Source organism: Thamnophis elegans, chromosome 14 (assembly GCF_009769535.1).
Source record: "Thamnophis elegans isolate rThaEle1 chromosome 14, rThaEle1.pri, whole genome shotgun sequence".
In the NCBI taxonomy this organism is placed as follows: domain Eukaryota; kingdom Metazoa; phylum Chordata; class Lepidosauria; order Squamata; family Colubridae; genus Thamnophis; species Thamnophis elegans.
In genome coordinates this window covers 44098018-44121176 of record NC_045554.1, presented here as the reverse complement: position 1 = coordinate 44121176, position 23159 = coordinate 44098018, and the positions used below count along the sequence as shown (strand labels likewise).

At 43.7% G+C, this 23159-nt stretch overlaps 1 protein-coding gene across 1 annotated transcript in view; it reads right to left on the bottom strand.

Moving 5' to 3' along the window:
- FTO (FTO alpha-ketoglutarate dependent dioxygenase) overlaps positions 1-23159 on the bottom strand; it is a 72152-nt gene that overhangs the window by 34040 nt on the left and 14953 nt on the right. The window contains exons 2-3 of the mRNA XM_032231144.1: positions 3332-3409; positions 2325-2394 (exon numbers count right to left, since the gene is read on the bottom strand). Of these exons, the coding sequence (XP_032087035.1) occupies positions 2325-2394; positions 3332-3409 (148 nt within the window). The remainder of the gene's footprint in view (positions 1-2324; positions 2395-3331; positions 3410-23159) is intronic.

Below are 23159 nucleotides of genomic sequence, written 5' to 3'. Positions count from 1 at the left end.
GGGAGGGAGGAAGAGGAGGGAGAAAGGGAGGGAGCTAAGGGAGAAAGAAAGAAAGTGAGGGAGGGAGGTGAGAGAGAAAGAAAGAGGGAAGGAGGGAGGGAAGGAAGGAAAGAAGGAAATAAAGAGAGAGAGAGAGAAAGAAGGAAAGAAAGAAAGAAAGAAAGACACCATTGAACTTGTACTGGACATTTTCAATGATTGAAGGGACAAAACCCACATCACTTCTGCTGTTATCTCTGACAGCTAATATTAAAGGTCACCCCATTTTTTTTCACACAGATCTAAGGGGCCCTAAATGAATCTGCTCAAAGAAAAAAATAAACCATAAGTTTTCAAGCTTAATTTTTTTTTTAACATTATCCCAGAACAAAACCTTAACATGCCCGGAGCAGCTCGAGGTCAGGCGATATATTTTTAGCTGCCTACAAATCATACACCGCCTCTCTGTTTCTGTTTTAAGCCAAGATGACCTTGGCACTTAAGTGACAACAGCAGCCACGTGCTCTGCCAAGCCCTCTTTGGGGCCAAGCAAGGATGGCGCCCCAGTTCTCTACGGGGAGATAACAACATTTGGATCAAGAAACTGAAGACATTTCTAAACGGCAGCCTTCCCGATTTGGAGGCCCAGCCTGATGACCTCTACCTACATGGAGACCGAGCCCTAAAAAGATCCTTAAGTAAGAACGACGGCTGTATCTCTTCAAACTAAGAAAAAGTCTCTTTTCCTTTAAGACTTTCGTTTGGCATCTTCCAACTTAGCCTAAATGGAGGGGAGGCCAATTGGGCCTCCCCTCCGATTGGGAAATACCATCCCCATAATATTATGCTGTTATATCTTGTATTGGTAAGAAGTGGCGCGGTGGCCTTGAGATGGAGCTCTCACCTCATAATCAGGAGGCTGTGAGTTCGATCCTACTGGGCACACTGAGAATATATCTGCTGAATAGAACTCCATGCTGGCGATAGGAGAGGCATCTGGCCAGTAAATATTCAGCTTCATTCAGTTGCCCAGACTCCACCCCCAAGGGATTATGGGGTCCCAAAAATGTTTTATTGGTATTGAGCAGTGTGGTGACCTAGAGGTGAAGACACTCACCTCCCGCTTGGGAGGTTGAGAGTGCAGCGACATGTTTCTCTATCAGGGCGCAAAGAGAAAATATCTGCTGTGAACTTTATGTGGGCGTCAGGAAGGGCATCTGGCCAGTAAACGCTCAGCTCTGTTCAGTCACCCCGACTCCACCCCAAATCAAAGGATTACAAGGGCATAAAACGAATATAATATTGGTATTATATTATAATACCAGCCAGCACTGTCCGAAGACTCTAGGGGGTGGTTCTCATCTCCATTTCAAAGCCGAAGAGCCAGCGCTGTCCGAAGACGTCTCCGTGGTCATGTGGCCAGAATGAAGGCACACGGAATGCTGTTCCCTTCCCACCAAAGGTCCTAGTTTTCTACTTGCATTTTACATGCTTTCGAACTGCTAGGTTGGCAGAAGCTAGGACAAGTAATGGAAGCTCACTCCACTAGGGATTCGAACCCCCGAACTGTCGACCTTTTTGATGAACAAGCTCAGCGTCTTAGCCACTGAGCCACCGTGTCCCTTCATGAAGTATAAAGAGAAGAGAATTTAAAGAGCACATTATATAAATATTAATGCTCCCAAAACCATAGAAGTTTACCTGACACTCCTAACTTGATACCTTTCAGATTACCTAAAAGAGTAACTTCCCCAAAACTCAACAAATTTGACATTTTTAAGTATGCCAAATTGGTGGAAATTCTCCATCATTTCAGACTGGGGTCTTTTTAATCCTATCTCAACAGATCTGAGATGTTTTGTAGGTAAAATGCAATATCTAAATCTGAATTGCACAACTTTTCTCAACAGATGTGAAGTGATAAATTTTCAACTGCTGTAAAAAGGAATAACCCTCTTCCATCAATCTTTAAAAAGAAAAAGGCAAAAGAACGCACTTTTCTTCCTGAAACAGTGGGGGGGGGGGGAGGAGGAGAAAGGTGGGGGCCGTTAAAAATGCATCTTTCGACCACATGTCAACATAAGAAAAGTTGACATGGCTATAATATTGGAACTCCTGCTGTAGCTGTTCAAAACTGAGAAAAAGGTTCATTTTTACGTCTTTCATTCAGTATGTTCCTACTTAATTGGAGAGAACTTACCCACGTTTTCCCATGTGTTTCATATTTGTCCAAACTGTTGAAGAAAAAGTTTGCACACTTTTTTTCCATTTCTTTAATAATCCCTCCTTCCCCCACCCCCCTATCAGTATGGATTTATGTCTATTCCTATTCTCCCCTGTATTACCAGGGCGCAAACCTTGTATCCAGATCAAGTTGAACTCTTCCAAATCACGTCCCTTTCTCTTCAAACTCACCTTCGCAATTGAGACATACCCATATATCCGCTACTCAGTGGTGAAATTCATTTTTTTAAAAAATTACCGGTTCTGTGGGCGTGGCTTGGTGGGTGTGGTGTGGCTTGGTGGGCGTGGCAGGGGAAAGGTTACTGCAAAATCTCCATTCCCACCCCACTCCAGAGGAAGGATACTGCAAAATCTCCATTTCCTCTCCACTCCAGTGGAAGGTTACTGCAAAATCTCCATTTCCACCACTCTGGGGCCAGCCAGAGGTGGAATTTGGCAGTTCTCCGAATTACTCAAAATTTCCGCTATCGGTTTTCTGAACTACTCAAAATTTCTGCTACCGGTTTTCTGAACTACTCAAAATTTCCGCTATTGGTTTTCTGAACTACTCAACATTTCCGCTATCGGTTCTTCAAACTACTCAAAATTTCTGCTACTGGTTCTTTGAACTACTCAAAATTTCCGCTATTGGTTTTCTGAACTACTCAAAATTTCCGCTATCGGTTTTCTGAACTACTCAACATTTCCGCTATCGGTTCTTCAAACTATTCAAAATTTCTGCTACAGGTTCTTTGAACTACTCAAAATTTCCGCTACCGGTTTTCCAGAACCTGTCAGAACCTGCTGGATTTCACCCCTGCCACTACTGTATTTGCAGAGGGGACACCAAGAGAGACCACTAACTTCGTTTATTTACTTTGCAAATAAAGGGAAACTGAGACAAAGGCTCCAATTTGGCCTTATAGGAAACCATGCATTGCAACCAAAATCACCCTTCATTGTCCTCCGTTAATCCGCTTGGATATATTGATTTAATCAATTTTGAGTTTGGAGGTTTCCTCTTGTAAGTAGCGAGCTGAAGTACTCAAGAACAAGATGTAAAAAGAAAGAAAAAGACCGACAAACACATCGTTAAGGTTTCTCAAAATATGTTCCTTTTGAACATTACCAGTTGATGGAAGCCAGGATCTTTTGGCGTCAAATACGGAAGACAGGTCTCACCAAGTTCATGCAGAAGTTTTCGTTTCTGAAAAGACAACAAATAATTATTTCAGAGTCAGTAAGATTCCAAACTTCTATTCACCTTACTCTGCAGATGTTTTTTTTTTTTTACAAAAAATATGTAAACACAACAGACCTGACAACCATTCGAAACGTGAGTAGTGAAAAGAGCAAATGTACAATGCAAGTAAACGATTTTTTCTCCCCCGTATCACATAATTTGAGAGTAAATACAAATTGGTGTGATTTCAACCCAATAAAGTGATATCGGAGAAGACCAAACCAGCAGTGAAGATGTGAGTTGGGCATAAAAGCCTCCAAAAAGTCAAGGTTCGCTTATCGGATGAGTTTATTGGCCAGAGAGGGAGAGGGAGAGAGAAAGGAAGAGGAGAGAGAAAGAGGAAGAGGGGAAGGAGGGGAAAAAAAGAGGATAAAGAGATGGGGGAAGGGAAGGGAAAGGGGTGGGAGGCAGAGATGGTATTCAGCCGGTTCTCTCTGGTTTGGGTAAACCGGTAGCGGCGGCTGCGGGAGGCTCCGCCCCCCCGCCCCAAGGTAATGTGTGCCTTTCTGCGCATGCGCAGACACGGCGCACGCTTACATTTGCGAATCTGAAGGGAAGATAAGTGAATACCACCGCTGGTGGGAGGGGCGGGGTGGGGAGAAGAGGGAAGAGGAGAGGAGAAAAGAGGGGAGGAGAAAAGAGGAGAGGAGAGAAGAGGATAAAAGAGGAGAGGAGAAAAGAGGAGAGGAGAAAAAGAGGAGAGGAGAAAAGAGGAGAGGAGAGAAAGGAAAGGAATTCAGAAGGAGCTATTTGTATGTATGTACAATAAAAGACTATTGAGCTGGTAGCATGAGGATATTTCTCGAGTGTGGGGGTAGCACTATATCCTGACAATTTCTTTCTCAAATGTTAAGCTCTTGGCATAAAAATGCACTCTGGAGTGGAAGTAATACCAGCTCACATGTGATTGTCAGATCTGACTAAGCGGGTGCTCTCGGGCTTGATGTGCAGACAAACACACACACAGCTGGGGTAGTCTAACACACCGCTCTTCTCATATGCAGGGAGCTGTCACACATGTGTCAAATACATCAAGCCACTTGCAGATTCCACCAAAATAAAATGAAGAAAAAAAGAGGGGGTGTCGGGGGGGGGGGGATGGAGAGAGCGAGCCTGTTCCACCAACCGGTTGGTTGATAATGTGTTTATGCGCACTGCAATGCGCCTGGATATACACCCCGCTTGCAAAATCTCAACGGATCAAGAGCTTTCAGAAACAGAAAATTAATTCCTGGACAAAAATAAGCGCGGTGCAGATTTTAAAATGCACGCTTAATGGGGTAAAGAGTGGCCTTTTGTCCAAATTTTTTTTAAAAAAACAAACAACTTTCAAATAACCAGGGTTGTGTTTAAACATTTTTTTTAAAATCTGCTCTTCTCACTTCCCCCCCCCAAGTCTTTTCCTCTGTGTGTGCATTTACATATATATAAAAAAAATACTCTCTGTGTGGAAAATAAAAATAGAAAGGCGGAATTGCTTGTGAGATTGTCGGGCGGTGCGTCGTTGTGCTCGAAGTCCATGTTGACGTGTTCAGGCATTCTTCGGAGGGTGTGCAGGAAATGAAAAAGAAATTTTGTTTTAAACACAGAACAAAACGGTCCCAGTCACAACTCAAAAAACAATGTGAGTGTTCCGTGTTCCAATGAACCTGATGTTTTTTTGTGCTCTGATCCCTAGGAAACGCTGGAATGAGAAAGAAAGAAAAATAGCAAGAGCTGGGAGGGGCCTTGAAGGTCTTCTAGTCCAACCCCCCTGCTAGGGCACGAAACCCTGGACCGGTGATGGCTAACCTTTTTCTCATCGCGTGCCACACCCATAATATAATGTGTGCGCTGGCATGCCCCTGCTCATGACCCGCCATGAGCCCCCCACGTGCATGCGCGGATGACACCTCCACGCCTCCCTGAAGCCTCCTGGGACCAGTGGTGGGATTCAGCCAGTTTGCACCTATTCAGGAGAACTGGTTGGTAACTTTCTAAGCAGTTCAGAGAACCGGTTTTTGGAAGAAATCTTCTTTTGTTTTTCTCCACTTTACAGGGCTAATCCTGTAAGGAAGGCAGGAAAGAAACATTCTGGAGTTGTTTCTAGCCTCATCTTTATTGCCCTGCTTACAGAAACTGCCTCTCCGGTTGACCCTTATTACATTATAACAGCTAAGGCGAAGCGCCCATCGACGTGAGTGACATTGAGTTGGCCACACCCATCCAGTCACAAGACCACCAAGCCACGCCTACCCAGCTGGTCATTAGGGCAGAGAACCGGTTGTTAAATTATTTGAATCCCACCACTGTCTGGGACCAAAAATGAGGCATGGGGAGGCGGGCATGCCACACTCCCCCCACGGCTTTTGCATGCGCCCCCCCCACGCATGCGCGGCGGAGACCCAAAAATCAGCTGGCCATCGGAGGGCACTCACGCATGTGTGGTGGAGCTGGCTGAGGCAACGACCCGCGTGCCCGCAAAGAGAGCCCCATTATGGCCCTATACTACTATCTCAGACAAATGGTTGCCCAGCCTCTTCTTAAAATGGACGTTAAAAGTAGTAAATTTAGCAGAGATGGCCAAAATCTCAGCATACTTGAAGGACCATTCAGATGAGAAATACAAGCTGGAATGGAGAAGATGGATTGATTGCATTCAAAATAAATATCGGACTAAGAAATTTCAGTTAGCTTATGAATGAACAAGGAATGTTATAATTTATCTAAATTTAGCTTAATAAAAGGGGAGTTAAAGTACAAGAGGGAGGTAGGATGCTATAGTTAGTTAGCTTATGTTAGTGTATGATTGTTAAATGTTTATACCCTGTATTTTGCTCTGGGAAGTTGAGGGGAGGGAGGGTTGGAGGAGGGGAGGGTTGGGGTGGGGGGAGGGAAGAGGAAGGGGAAATATTTGTAAAATTTATTAAAACTTTTCAATAAAAAAAGAAAACTTCCAGCATTGGAACATCCCCAACTTCAATAGAAAGAACGGAGTCCAGTGTTAGGGCTGGTTCCCCCAGCAAATGCACTCCACTTTCACTGCTAATATTAGCCTAACAAGTGAAAAGATGTGTGAATCATTATGTGTTGATTTACAAACAACCAGGAGTAAGTCTAGCCTCAGGATTTTGCTTTCCCCAGGAGGGCTTCTTATGTTCCCCCCCCCCCCCGCAAAAAAAACCAACCCCATTTATTTCACGCAAGAGCTAAAAATCCTCCTGGCACCCAAGTGTTTCCTTTTCTTTCCTTCTTCCTCCTAATTGTCAAGCCCATACAACACAGATGTTGCGTATCGTCCTGTCTGCTTGCCAGCATCCGAAATGGATGACTACCCTTCACCTGTGTCAACACAAACTTAATTGAAAGCCAAATTTCAGGTTTCGTAAGGTTTCCCCCCAAAGGCAACTGTGCGGCCACCCAATGGCTGGCTCAAAAGCATCGGTGGCAAAATAAGGTGAGAAATTTATTCTTTGGGCAAAAGACCGAAATTGTCTATTCTCAAACACCGACGAAGCACAGTGATGGGGGAAATCCAAGAAGCCGTTTTAGAGCATAAATATGCCAGCCGATTCAACATTCATGTGGGCCACTAGGATTTACTTCGGTCTTGCTCAGCATGGTACATCTGTTGTAATGCGTAGGATGGCAAACCATGGCACGCGTGAGATAGGTGGCACACAAAGGCCTCTATGTGGGCACGGGCGCTGTCACCTGGTGGTTTTCATGGGAGCCAGTATGTCTGAAAACCACCTAAAAATGGTAAAAAAACCAGCCCATTTTCCGGGCTGTTTTCAGGCTGTTTTCCAAGGCGTTTTTGGCCCTCAAAAATGGCGTGAAAACAGCCCGAAAAACAACCAAAATCGGCCGAAAAACAGGCATGAGCGTGCCAGATAGCTGGTCTTCTGGGTTTCCGGTGCTCTGGCACACACATGTGCATTCCGATTTGGGTACTTGGTGCCGAAAAGGTTCACCATTACTGGTGTAGGAGAAGGAGTGGCAAAAACTGTGGGCGGAATTAAAAGAGGCATGCGACTAGAATCCCTACGTAGCCATGAGTGGACTAACTAACCAATTTTGTTGTACTTAAATACAATGACAATAAATATTATACTTAAGTTCAACTCCTCTTGAATTCTGTTCTGTTCTATTCTAACTAGGTTGGCATAAACTACTTTACAAGTCTGGTTAGTAGCTTTTCCGAAGAGTCAGAATGAGGTATCATCATTCATGTCGACCAAGAGACAGGTGTATCTTCTGCATATGGTGGATATATTCTACTACTAAGGGCTGATAATGAACTCTATAAAGAAATCAAACTTTTCCAGAGTCCTTAATTCAATTAAAAGTTACCCTACATCAGGATTGGGTAACTTTTAATGGTCCAAAGCTTGAATGGGTATGGCGATAGCACAAGATGGAAGGAATCAATCAATCGTGCATGTGAGGACAACTTAAGGTTTCCATGTTTTCCTGGAACTGCAAGTTTTTTGCGCGCTCACACATCCAGAGGTGTTGTGCCTATTTTAGCACTTCCTCTATAGTCCTCACGCGTTTCCCACCTCAAAATTACGGAAACTCTTGACCTCAATTTTAGCAAGCATGGCCGAGAGTCTTTCTGGAAACTAGAAAAGGGAGCAGACTTTAAAAAGATGGGACATGTTTCTTTTGCCATATAAAAAGTGCCTTTACCCCACCAGATAAGAATCTAGGAGAACCAGTCCATCATACCTTTTACGAGTAATTCCACAGACCATCTGTGGCTTGCAAGAGTACTTAATTTACAGCTTATTTTCAGATTAACACATGACTCATGGTCACAAAACCAACATGTTGGGCATCCAACATTTAAGAGCTGTGGTGGCGCAGTGGTTAGAGTGCAGTACTGCAGGCTACTTCTGCTGACTGGGGGCTGCCTGCAATTCGGCAGTTCAAATCTCACTAGGTTCAAAGTTGACTCAGCCTTCCATCCTTCCGAGGTGGGTAAAATGAGGACCAGATTGTTGGGGGCAATGTGGTAACTCTGTAAACTGCTTAGGTCTGCAAAGCACTGTGAATAATAAGTCTAAGTTCTATTGCTATTTTCCTTCCTTCCTTCCCTCCCTCCCTCTCTCCTTCTCAGTAGCAATAGCAATAGCAGTTAGACTTATATACCGCTTCATAGGGCTTTCAGCCCTCTCTAAGCGGTTTACAGAGTCAGCATATCGCCCCCACAGTCTGGGTCCTCATTTTACCCACCTCGGAAGGATGGAAGGCTGAGTCAACCTTGAGCCGGTGAGATTTGAACCGCCGAACTGCAGCTTAGCAGTCAGCTGAAGTGGCTGCAGTACTGCACTCTAACCACTGCGCCACCTCGGCTCATTTCAGTTAGAAGGTAGTATTGCAGGCTAATTCTGCCGACTGCAAGGGGTTCAATCCTGACCGGCTCAAGTCAACTTGACTCAGCCTTCCATCCTTCCAAGGTCGATAAAACGAGGACCCAGATTTTTGAGGCCAAAAGGCTGACTCTGTAAAACGCTTAGAGAGGGTTGTAAAAGCACCGTGAAGCGGTATATAAATCCAAGTGCTACTGCTATCCCCTCCTGCTTGTCTTCAATTTTTGCAAACTAACCCACAGGTGTCCTGCTAACAAACCACATTTCCACCCCCACAGTTGATTTAAAAGGGTGAAGTGCCTCAAGAATTCAATGAATACAAAGGAAAGAGTAGTTTCCCAGCACACTTTTTATTTATCTTCACACCAAAAGAGTTCCCCGGGGATAATAGGCTTCGCAACTCTGCGGTGATGTCTGCTTTTGGCACGACTACAGATTACTATAATGAACTTCAAATGTACTTCTGTCAGGCTGGGATTGATAATGTTGCCTGGTGTGTACTTTGGGCCTCCTCGGTTGATCTGCTCAGTTCTGTAACTATTGAAATATACTTGCGCTGGCTTGTCTGATAGAAAGTCAATCAGGCTAATAACATGAGAACTATTCTGCATATTGAGATTCATCCAAGCTTGCAGGCGGAATCCATTACTGATTAACTTTCCCCCACATCGGTCTATAAATACCACTCTGGCCGCTAACTTGTCCGGAGTGCAAATTTCTCAACAAGCTAAAGGGGAAGGGAAATTTCTGTACCGGAAGTCCTCGGCTTACGACCACGATTGAGCCCAGAATTGAGGTTGCTCAGCGTGAGACCTTTGTTAAGCGGGTTTTGCTCCGTTTTTCTTTTCCACACTTGTTCAGGGAATCACCGGAGTTGTCAAATTAGCCCCACGGTCATTAAGTGAATCCGCCTTCTCTGTTGTCTTTTGCATCTCAGAATCACGTGAACTTGGGACACCGCAATCGTGATAGATATATGAACCAGCTGTCAAGCTGTAAGTCACTTGACCGTGGAGTTGTACGTGTGAAAAATGGTGCCCAAGTCACTTTTTTCAGTGCTGTTGTAACTCCCAACAGTCACTAAATGAATTGTTGTAAATCGAGGACTACCTGCAGTGAGTAGAAGGCTGGATTAAGGAGCCCCCCCCATCTAACGCTACAAACCTGCGGTTCTACCATTTAAGGGCTTTGAGTTCTCTTTCTTCAGGTGGCCGTTAACCAAGAGAGATGCTTACTACACATTGACAGATTAACAGAGTTGGAAGGGACTTTATAGGTCATCTAGTTCAACCCCCCCCTGCTCAAGCAGGAGACCCTACCCCATTTCTGAAAAACAGCAGTCCAATCTCTTCTTGAAAGTCTCAAATGATGAAGCCCACACAACTTCTGAAGGCAACTTCTGTTCCATGGGTTGATTGTTCTCACTGTCAGAAAATTCCTCCTTATTTCTAGGTTGAATCTCTTAATCAGTTTCCATCCATTGCTCCTTGTTTGGCCTCCGGGTGTTTTGGAAAACAGCTGGAGCCCCTTCCTCTCTGTGGCAGCCCCTCAAATATTGGAAGACTGCTATCATGTCTCTCCTGGTCCTTCTCTTCATTAGACTAGCCATGCCCAGTTCCTGCAACTGTTCTTCATATGTTTTAGTCTTCAGTCCCCTAATCATCCTGGTTGCTCTTCTCTGCACTCTTTCTAGAATCTCAACATCTTTTTTATAGTGTGGTGACCAAAACTGGATGCAGTACTCTAGGTATGGTCTTACTAGGGCTTTATAGAGTGGTATTAGCACCTCACTTGATCTTGATTGCATCCCTCTGTTAATGCAATTTAGGATCGTGTTGGCGTTTTTGAATGCCACTGCACACTGCTGGTTCATATTTAGCTGGTTGTCCACTAAGACTTCAAGATCCCTCTCACAGTCACTGCTATTAAGCCTGGTTTCACCCAGTTTATATGTGTCCTTTTGGTTTTTCTTACCTAAGTGTAGGACTTTACTTTTCTCTACATTGAATTTCATTTTGTTAGATAGGGCCCAGTGTTCAAGTCTGTCAAGATCCTTCTGGATCTTGAGCCTACCAAAGTCAAGACTATCTATAGCAGGGGGTCAGCAAACTGTGGCTCTGGAGCTGCATGTGGCTCTTTCCTTCCTCTGCTGCGGCTCCGTCACCGGTTGGCGCCACAATTTTGAGAGAAGCTTCCGGTGGGAGAGGGGGAGAAGCACAGTGAGCCAGGAGAAGACTCTTTGGCAAGGGGAGGGTTTTCCAGTTGTCTCCACAATTGATAGGGCTTTCGGTTATGACAGGTAGAGGGAAAAGTACGCCGCGCTAGGAGGAGACTCTATGGTGGGGGAACTGAACTTCGGGTCAGCTCCAGAACTGAACAGGGGGGCTTCCGGTTAGGACCTTTGTGGCTCCCGGTGTTTTCTGTGGGGAGCAGGTCCAAATAACTCTTTTGAGTGTTTAAGTTTGCCGACCCCTGACCTATAGGATCAAAGTGGTGTGAAATTAACGGGATTATTTTCAGCATGAAAACATGTTCCGGAGAGTTGCATGTCACCAACCTTACGAAACTGAATTACATCCGTAATCATCAGATGCTTCGTTTGGACCTTCCTGATTCCCCCCGTTGCAATTCTTACTCTGATGCTCGAACCTTCCCATCCAAATGGAAAGTCAGCTGCATTCGTGACGTATCATCCCCAAATATTTGCTGACTCCAATCATACGTTGGTATGTCTGGCACAGCGGTGGCAATGTTCAACCTTCCGAGTTAAAACACTGAACTCTTGGCAGCTGTCGCCTGCGTTGATTTCGGATTCAAAACGAAACAAAACCTTAAGAAATGAACGTCCGATTCCATCAAAGAAAAATTCCCCAAATTCTTTATTGTTTTTTTTTTAAAAGCCTCGTCTTCGTCCCGAGTGGGGTCGTTTTTACAAAGTCACTTTTGAGAATCGTACTGAAGATGCTCAGCAGTCTAAGAATAGGTGCTAAGTGCTACTGCCTCTGTCCACACCATTGGCTAAAGAGCAGATCAATAAGCAGCTGGAGCATTAAATCCCACATATACTGGCTGTCAGGCCCATTACACAGTGCTCCAACATCTTCATAGTTACAAAATGGCTGCTTCCTGCAAAGTTTTTCATCTCCTCACCAGCGGGAAGCGCAATGTGAAGTCGCCCCAATTTATCTCATCCTTCGTGAATTAGATCAAGATAATGCCTAACTTCATCGGGATAACTACATAGAATATTTTTTCCCCTCCAGAATAGGGAGAAAGAACATGCATTAGCCCTTCCTTTCTTTATTTGGGTTAAGAATCTGTGTTCGGTTTTCTATCTGCAAGACTGCGAATCAACAGTATAATGGTTCGCTATGGGAATATGTTTTGGGTTTTGTTTACATCAAACTTTCTCATCCAGATGCTGCATCTGAATTTCTTGGAAATCTGGAACTGGGAACACAGAAGGTCAAGATCAATAATCTCTCTCTCTCTCTCTCCTTCCTTCCATCCTTTCTCTCTCTCCTTCCTTCCTTTTCTTTCTGTCTCTCTCTTCTTTTCCTTCCTTCCTTTCTCTTTCTCCTTCCTTCCTTTTCTTTTTGTCTCTCTCTTCTTTTCCTCCCTCCCCTCCTTCTTTTTTTCTTTTTTCTTTCTTTCTTTCCCTGCAAATGCAAGTAGATAAATAGGTACCACTTTGGTGGGAAAGCAATAGCATTCCGTGTGCCTCAGGATATAATCACGCTGGCCACATGACCACAGAAATATCTTCGGACAGTGCTGGCTCCCTCGGCAAAGAAACAGAGATGAGAGTTTTCCGCTAGATCGAACACAACTGGACAGGGAAATTGTTTATCTTAAAGAGATGTATGGGTCCCTGTTTAGGGCTTGGTGTATTGCAAAGCTATAGGAACAGAAACTTGCATGTCTGAATGTGCTTCCTCCCTCCCTTTATCTTCATTTAAACTAGGAAGGGGCTCATAAGTTACTCATCTTATTTTCTTGACTCAGACCTCTTTTATCTGACTCCTTCCTTCCTTCCTTCCTTCCTTCCTTCCTTCCTTCCTTCCTTCCTTCCTTCCTTCCTTCCTTCCTTCCTTCCTTCTTTCTTTCTTTCTTTCTTTCTTTCTTTCTTTCTTTCTTGTTTAGTCTCCATGTATGTGGGAATGGGAAGTAAACGCTTTTAACTGCTGTAACTTTAATTATTGACCACATGCTTCCAAGGCATTAATTAATTCAGCAACACTTCTGAACTTTGGAAGTGGAGCAAAGTTAAGTACCGCTCCAAGATTGTAATAGGACGCAAGCTGCTACTGTGCTTCTTGTATCTGGTAAATATTATTTTGAAGGCCAACCTAAACCATCCAGGAGCTATCCAACGTTGAACTAGACCTCAACAATTTTTAACTTGGGATCAGTGGAAAAACCACATCATTTATTTCCAGGCAAATCCAGGTCAATCTATTGGAACACCTGGATGACCGAGAGCATAAAGCAGGATGGGGGTAACTTGGGAAGACCAAAAGATTTACCGAATTGGCATGACTAAACGCCGAAGGCGCACAGAACACTGTTACCTTCCCACCAAAGGTGGTTCCATTTTTTGAACTGCTAGGTTGGCAGAAGCTGAGACATGTAATGGGAGCTCCCTCCGTTACGTGGTGCTAGGGATTTGAACTGGCGAACTGCTGACCTTTCTGATTGAGAAGCTCAGCATCTTAGCCACTGAGCCACCACGTCCCTTAAGAGATGGGTGACTATACAAATGGATCACCTAAAATGAACATAAACAAAACGACAAGGAAACCAGCACGTTCTTGGTGAAGAGAGATCCTTCAGGACAGAGTGGAAAACTCAGAAATTGCAGAATGTAGAATAAATTACAATGCAAAGGAAGACAGTTGCACATGTATGCATACCAGTGGTGGGTTTCAAAAATTGTTCGAACCTACTCTGTGGGTGTTGCCTCCTTTGTGGGAGTGGCTTGCCGCCCATGTGACCGGATGGGAGTGGCTTGCCGCCCCTGTGACCGGATATGAAGATGCCGACGACACTTGTCAGAACCACCTTAAATTACCTCACACACAGCACTGGCATGCATAAGAATAGGATGTAAACTTGTTTTTTAAAAGGCATCTTTGGTTTGCGTTAAAACAACTTCAACACACGCAATGTTCTGATTGCACCACAAACGCAGTAGTCATCCTTACCTTTCACAGAGGCACTGAGTTTTATAAATAGGAGCATGATAGTGTAGAATAATCATATCCAAGGACCAGTAGTGGGTTTCAAAAAATTTTTGGAACCTCTTCTGTAGGTGTGGCCTGCTTTCTGGGTCCACTGATGGAACCTCTTCTAACCGGTTTGGTAGATTTGACGAACCGATTCTACCGAATAGGTACGAACTGGTAGGAACCCACCTTTGATGCATACATGCCCCTTTGGCCATCTCATTATGAAGTAAGTGCCAGAACATCACATTCCACTCAAGCAAATTTCCTTGAAATAAATTCTCATCAAATTAAATGAGCACTAGTAAAGGGAGTGGGGGGGGAGAGAAAAAAGCAGAATTCTCTGTGTGACTCTGTTAAAGTCAGAACATACTTCCGTAATACAGTCAGCCTATAAAGTCCTTCTCCAGTTTTAATTTTCAATATCAAGTCTATATAAGATCTAAACTATCGGTCAATTGCAGAAGGGGAGGGACTTTCTTTATGATTTAAATAAAAGGGGTTGGATAAAATCCAAAAATAAAAATAAGGGGCGCGGTGGCTCAGGGGCTAAGACGCTGAGCTTGTTGATCAGAAAAGTCGGCAGTTTGGCGGTTCAAATCCCTAGTGCAACGTAATGGAGTGAGCTCCCGTTACTTGCCCCAGCTTTTGCCAACCTAGCAGTTGGAAAGCATGTAAAAATGCAAGTAGAAAAATAGGAACCACTTTTGGTAGGAAGGTAACAGCGTTCCGTGCATCTTCGATGTTTAGTCATGACCACAGAGACGTCTTCAGACAGCGCTGGCTCTTCGGATTTGAAACAGAGATGAGCACTGCCCCTTAGAGTCGGGAACGACTAGCGCCTATGTGCAAGGGGAAGCTTTACCTTTACCTAAAATGCTAGGATCACAAATCAGTACTGTAAGTCATACAAAATTGAAGAATGCGTTTGGAGAAATCACACCGCCTTTTGGTATCCAAGATGATAAAAAAAAGGAGGTTAACCTTCCTACAAATAAACTTGCTAAATCCTAAATAATTCCCCTTTCTGGGGGCATTTGCTGTCAAAATAAACTAACTGAAAATGAAAAGTGCAACAGGACTTTAGAACCTTAAAAGGTTTCCACATAATTTTAAACGACTTGTAGAGTCGACAGAGTACGCTTCCTTGTTTATTTTCTCTTCTTTTCACCCACGTTGAAAAAAATCAACCTCTCTGCATTTTGGACCATCTTCCCCATCCTTTTACACAAAAATCCCAAACTTTGTTTGCGCTAAGACTATGCAAAACCCCAGGAAGAGGTTAATGTACACCCGCGCGGAAAGTAACAGTGTCATACAGGCCTTCGGTTCCGACCCACTTCGTTTTATTTACAGAATGCGCAATATGTCACGTACAAAAACATCGGTGGAGAAATGTGAGGTGGGTATTAAGTGCCTCTGTTAGTGAGAAATTCTGCTAATTATTATACCAAATAAGCCGAGTTAACAGCCCAGAGCTGTGAGAGGAACATGTTTTGGGGCATTAAACGACTTCCTTGGATGGAGACGAATATATTACACTATGCCCTTTAACAATAAAACAGTATTGCTGACACCTTTAAAGATCTGGGGTATTGTGTAGAAGGTCTAAAGAATTGATAAAGCAAAGTTTCAATGCCACCTAGTGACATACTAAGAAACTTCAACCTCTACACTGAAAGGCCCATTTTAGACAGAGAATGTGCCTCAGTGGCTAAGATGCTCAGCTTGTTGATCAGAAAGATTGGCAGTTTGGCGGTTCGAATCCCTAGCGCCACGTAACGGAGTGAGCTCCTGTTCCTTGTCCCAGCTTCTGCCAACCTAGCAGTTTGAAAGCATGTAAAAAAATGCAAGTAGAAAAATAGGAACCACCTTTGGGGGGAAGGTGACAGCGTTCCTCCATGCGCCTTTGGCGTTGAGTCATGCCGGCCACATGACCACGGAGAACGCCTTCGGACAGCGTTGGTTCTTCGGCTTTGAAATGGAGATGATCACCGCCCCCTAGTTGGGAATGAAAAGCACAGATGCGCAAGGGGAACCTTTACCTTACAATCAAGGATGGAATCACAAACTACTGACAATGTCATGGACACAACATGGAGAAAAGTGGACTGAACCACGAGACTTGGATGTTCTCTCTGACTCAAGATAGCTTTGCCCAACACAATCTAGTTCAGAAGTCTACATCATAGAAGACACGCTAACTAGGAAACACTGGATATTGAAATCAATGTATCTAGATACCAAAAAGACATGTGGTAGGGTGATTTATAGGAATTATCCTGAATTTCACAAGAGTTAAGACAGGCAATCAAGAAACCTTCTAAGTTTCAGACTCCAGTGGCTATCAACCCCAACCAACATGGCCAAGGTCCAAGGGGCCATACTAAGCTACAGTCCAAAACTACAAATTAACCATGACATGCAAGAATGCACAATCAATGGAGTTCCACCTATGATTCATGTCTCGTAATGACCTGTGCTCCACAGCCTGTAGTATTAATTAAGATTTAACTTCAACTATCACATCTACACACCCAAGTTGCCATGAGATAGACTCACACGCTGGCAGATGTCGATCAGATGATGAGAGAAACTGAACAGAGAAACATGGCGTTGTTTATGTCTCTAAAAACATCATGCATGAGAAATTAACCCAACATTTAGATAATAGACTGTTCAAAGCATGATGGTAGCTTAGATTAGAGAGCTGAAATTACTACTGGAAAGGTCATTATGTTTCCCCCAATTCCAAAAAAGTCAGCATTTGTTATAGACTTCAAACACACAACCAAATTCTAGAATAGATTGTATGTAAAATCATATATCCTATTATTTTTCTCTTTTATTGACAAAACACGTTTCAGCAATAAACATGTCATTTTGTTTCAGTGTTAACAAACGTTTACTTGTACAACATGTGAGGACATTAAATTCAATCAGGTTTATTGCACGAAAGACAACATTACACCTTTTAAAAGTAACAATAAAATACCTATTCACATTTCAAGTTTCTTTGGTATCCATTTTCTATAAATCATCATTCTCTCTTGGTTTATAGAACTCATTTCCTCATCTTTTATTCTCTGTTCAGATTAACCATAAAAATAGCTTTTTATGATGCATTTCCAATACATATTGTGCTTTCCAATACTCTGAAAAAGCATTTTCGGGCAATATTGACAATATGGTCAGACGGAAGCTAACTTATTAATATTACTAAAAATGCTTTAACAGGCATTTGTATTAATTTCAGTACAAAAATGACAAGAAGACAACATTTCCCACTAAAACTATTGCACCCCAAAATGCCTTTGAATGCTAATAATTGCAACGGCGCTTAAGACTTATATGCCACTTCATAGTGCTTTACATCCTTCTCTAAGCGGTTTACAGAACCAGCCTATTGCCGCCAACAATCTGGGTCCTCATTTTACTGACCTTGGAAGGACAGAAGGCTGAGTCAACCTTGAACCGGTCCAGATTGAACCGCTGGCAGTAGGCAGAGTTAGCCTACGCCACCAGGGCTCTTACAACGTACCAGTTCAAATATCCAGAAAAAGCATCGATTCCATATTAGATTTCTGAGAACTGTAATCTTCAAAGTTAGTTGTTTAAGTTGTATGTGCTTTTCAAAGTATTTCTTATTTTTTTTAAAAAAATTTTTTTTGTCATTTTGAGGGGGAGTTAGCATTTTTGATTATTTTTACATAGCGGGACACTAATTTAACTGTATATATACGTATTTATAGTTAAAATGCATAGTATAAATACTCATGCATTTGAATCTACTGCAGTGACGGCTAACCTTTTCCGGACCGAATGCCCAAAGTTCACGAACCCCCAAAATGCATTGATCCCCCCGGTGCATGCGTGTGCAACCCCCCCACATACGCACCCCTCTGCATCCGTGTGTGACCCCTCTGCACGCCCCGCCCCTTATGCATACACGCAAAGCTCCCCCGCGCATGCCTCGACTTTCCCATGCACATGCGCAGCAGAGACCTGAATGCCAGCTAGCCAGCGGGAGGCACACATGCATGCGCAGTGGAACTGAACCGGGGCGACGGCTCGCATCCTATCACAGTGGGCGCTGCATGCCCCCTCTGGCACATGTGTCATAGGTTCACCATCCTTGATCTACTGTATATCCAGCTGTACATTGATGGAATTGAATAACATGGTTTCAATTCTTGAACTATCTGTCTCAATCTTCAAGTGTCCCTTAATATCAAACGGGTTTCTTTTTGTGATGCATTCCTTCTTCTAAAAACTACTAGTCTCCTCGTTATTCTAGGAAGAAAATCTCAAAAAAAAACCACAAACCACCAAGCCAACTGTGCTGCATCTGAACGCTGTTCAACTTAACAACAAGCACACCAGCTCCTGCCAAGAACTTGCTCAGGGTGTAAATATTTAATGTTAATACCGTCCTTCACTCAGTGCTCACATTGTCTGATCAAGCATCTCTCTCTGTATCTTAGACGTACCAGCGGAAGGAAACACATTTTCCCAGTCGCACAAACTCTAGCTTTCTCTGCTTAAGTTCTTTTGAAGTTCAATAATTTACTGTGTGCTTAAGGGCCGTTCCCTGCAACGCCACAACTGCAGGCTGCAGGAAATTGTCCAGCGGATCTTGTGGATGAAAGAAAAAGTAATGGTTCTTCTAGTACAATGAGGTTGTTGTTAGTTGGGAAGTCGTGTCTGGCCCATCGCGACACCATGGACAACGTTCCTCCAGGCCTTCCTGTCCTCTACCATCCTCTGGAGTCCATTTAAGCTTACCGACTGCTTTGATGACTCCATCCAGCCACCTCTGTGTCATCTTCTTCTGCCCTTAACAATTCTCAGCATTAGGCTCTTCTCCAGTGAGTCCTTCCTTCTCATCAGGTGTTCAAGGTATTTAAATTTCATCTTCAGGATCTGGCCTTCTAAAGAGCAGTCGGGGTTGATCTCCTCTAGGACTGACCAGTAACCATGCCACAGAAATGCCTGCCTTTAGCAAATTTGGCACGGATTCATTTACAATGTCAAGGTAGTCAACAGGAGGTGGTATTTGCCAGTTCTCTGAACTACTCAAAATTTCCACTATGGGTTCTCCAGAACCTGCTGAATTTCACCCCTGGTTCTTAGTTAGTCCACTGGTCAATCAGGTCCACCTCTCTGCAATTCCCACCATTGACCAACCTAATATTTTCAGAAAACCCACAAGTAGAATGTAGACTTTGAGACCTCAAGACTTCAATTCTCAGAATTCTCCAGCCAGACATATTGACTGGGGAATTCTGGGAATTGAAGTATGCAAGTCTTAATGTTTCCAAGGTTGGATACCCCTGGGCTGAAACATTCTGGGAGTTGAAGTCCACAGGTCTTAAAGTTGCCAAGGTTGGACACCTCTGCTGTAGACATTTCCAACTGTTAGCTCCAACGAGTTCCATTTAGTCCCCGTTATTAATATTCCCTGCTAGATACCTTCACCTTTAGAGCTTTCCCTATTCCTTTGTCCAAGCCAACAAAGAAGGCTCCATTAGTCAAAGCCTTCAGTTGGCTGAAGTGTTACCTCTCTGCTTGAACACTGTGTGTGAGTCCTTGGCTGCTCACTTGAATCTGCTGGGAACAAGCAGCCTCCTTCTGTGCTTTTCAAATAGCTACATCTTGCAAGGAGATTTTTTCATTAGCCATCTCCCACCCATCTCAGTGTAAGATTTCCTACACCTCCCTACTCAGCGAGGACATCCCTCATTGAGCACTAACCCTTCATCTCCAACCTGGCAAATGCTAAACATAAATTACATTTTGTGGTAGCCCCAATGTGACATAGAGAGGAGAGAATGATAAACAAGGAATAAGCGCAAGGGCCAGTTGGGTGAGACCATGATTACAGTCCTATTAATCTTGTGTGTAGTCACTGGGCTGCAAAGAATTACTTCGTCCAGCCTATGTTATACACGGCAGACAATAAAGGTAGGTCAGAGAAGATCCATCTCCTGCTTGTTTTGCATTTCAGTGTCTAAAAAGACCATTCCTGGACATTTTGGAATGTGGTATTCTCCACACGTCCCTCACTGAAATTAATAGATGCCAAAATATATCTCAGAGTATAATCTGTCTTGACGCATGGTGGTAGAATTGTTGTTCATTCGCCAAAAGATGACCAACTCCTCAGGACCACATGGACCAGGTTCACCGACAAAAGGCCGACCGACAAAAGCGTGCCCGACTAAACCGCGGTGACAAAACCATGAGTTCTATACTGCGCTGACGAATGAACGCTGAATCGCGCCAACAACAGCGCACCGACAGAAGCGCGCTATAAACCTAACCCTAACCCTAACCCTAACCCTAAACCTAAACCTAACGCTAACCCTAAACCTAACCCTAAACCTAAGCCTTACCTTAACTTAAATTGCTCTTCTATCGACGCGCTGTTATCGGTGCGCTGTTATCGGTGCGCTGTTGTCGGCGCGTTGATGATGTTGCGGTTTTAGCGACACGGTTTTGTTGGTGTGCTTTTGTCGTGCGCGCATTTGTCGGGTCACGCATGGACCATAGGGTTCTGATCTAGGCTTCACAAAATCACAAAGCAGACTCCTTGCCCCGACAAAACCCTTTTTATTAAGCTAATGTGAATTCCTCTCATTCACATCCAGTAAAGTCCTGGCAAACAGCCTTTCAAAGGTGAATTGACAACCACAGACCTTCTCAGGCTTGGAGAGCTGCCAGGTCGATATCTTCCAAACGCAACGCTGAACAAGAAAATACTCGGCAAGGAATCTCTGAGAGTCACAAATAAATCTTCACCTAGTGAAGCGAACTAATTGTCTCCTGCAAACTCGGTTTAGAACTCATGGTTTTGTCACCGCGGTTTAGTCAGGCGCGCTTTTGTCGGTCGCCCTTTTGTCGGTGAACCCCAGAATGTTATTGATCATGGACAACCAGTTCCCTGAAACAACCTGAAACTTCCACCAGTTAGCCAGGCAAATACTTTTGGGAAGTTCACACCTATCCTGCGATGACAACACCATTTGATGAACCTCAAACGGCGGATAACGAAAGCGGGAAGCTAACTGTCTCCCAACACCCTCAATTTTCCTTCGGCGCCTTGAAGGCCCATTACGGAGAAGATGTTCTGCTGAGCATCTTTGTAAAGAAACGCCTGTCACAATCCGGGATGCAAATTTAATTATTTCAAGGTAAAATATTCCATCTCGTCTCAAGGTCCTTCAAAAAAAAGAGAGAGAGAAAGAAAAAAGAAATTGCACCGGTAAACAAGCACTACAATGCAATCAGATGTCAGCGATGTATTTGATCTCACGGAAAAATATGTCACAAATCACTGGCAAAAAAATGGGTCGGCACAGACAACAAAGAGGGAATCTGTCAGTGGACCAGGTCGCTTGCACGAGTTTGCCTATTAGCACACCAGATCTTTCTGCTCCTGTCTCTTGACGTCCTTTTCAAAAAGAGAGAGAGAGAGAGAGAGAGAGAGAGAGAGAGAGAGAGAGAGAGAGAGAGAGAGAGAGGGAGAGAGGGAGAGAGAGAGAGAGAAACCAACAACCTGACAGTGTGTTGTTAGCTTTGCGTTTGATGTGATTTTGCTACAGTAAGCAGAAATCAGGGGGAGGAAAAAGCACTGAAGAGAACAACTGGTAGACAAACTCTAAGAAAGGCTGAGACACACCAAGAAAATGGCAGAGGTGACATCAAATGCTTCTTTGCTCGCTTACGGCAAGCTACTGTTTACAATACCGTTCCTTTCTCTCTTTTTTTAAAGTATCTTTTCTTTTTTTTTAAAGCTCAAGATGCAAAAAGCGATGCAGAAAAAGGCAATTTTTTTTCTCGCGCGGTTGAAAAAAAGGTGCTAAAATTTCCAGGGTTTTTTTGTTTGTTTGTTTGTTTGCTGTTGTTGTTGATCCAAAACACCTTTACGGATGTTGTCTTGCAAAGAAACACACCCATTTTTAATTCCTCTGTCCCGTTCTTTGTCTACAGAGGCTAAGACAAAAATTAAAGGAGGGAGGTACAAGGAGGTACAAGAGGAATGGACCAAGAATTACGGTATTTTGGAGCAGACGTCGTCCCGAGATGCAAAAGGAGAGATGGAATTAATTTTAACGTTGGGGATGAGTCACACTTCTCCCTAGGATATTGTTGGGTTTGGTTGTTGTGTGTTGTGGAAAGCCAGCTGTTGTGGCTTATTAAGCTAAGCTCTAACGGGTCCTATGATCTGCTTCTATTACTCTACTTTGTACAGATAGGAATGTGTGCATGACTTTGGCAGCTCACGCTAAGATTTCATGAAAATTTATTCTACTTTAATACGAGCATAACTTTTCTCTCCAAATTTGCAATAAGAACAGTAAACCGATTGCTAGTATTAGAATGTTTATTTCTTTAAATATTGCCTGCCTGCCTGCCTATCATGACTGCCTGCCTGCCTGCCTGCCTACCTACCTACCTACCTACCTACCTACCTACCTACCTACCTATCTATCATGCCTGCCTGCCTACCTATCTATCATGCCTGCCTGCCTGCCTGCCTGCCTATCTATTTATCTATCATGCCTGCCTATCTGCCTGCCTGCCTGCCTGCCTGCCTGCCTGCCTGCCTGCCTGCCTGCCTGCCTACCTACCTACCTACCTACCTACCTACCTACCTACCTACCTACCTACCTACCTATCTATCTATCTATCTATCTATCTATCATCTATCTATCTCACTGCCAAAATGCTATGGCCATGAAGAAGCTTGGCCATGTTTACACAAAGCTTATATTATGCGATCACTATTTTTGAACCGCCAGAATCAGCGAGATTTATGTAGGTGGATTCAACCATTTGGCAAAGTCAGGTGGATAAAAAGAAGCATGAAAAGGGCAAACATATTTGATCTCATATAAGTAGCATCTCTCAAGCAATGTCTGAGAAGGCACCTTGAAAAGTGGCCCTTCCTTCCTTCCTTCCTTCCCAGAGAAAGTAAAATGGAAGAATATTCTGCCACAGTTTAGATTTACCACCCCATATTACCTACAGTATCATGCAGATTTCTGCCTTCAGGGTATCCATACACCATTCATTCCGCACCATCTCCTTGGCCAAAGACAGTTACAACAATATATTTTGCTTTTTTGAGAA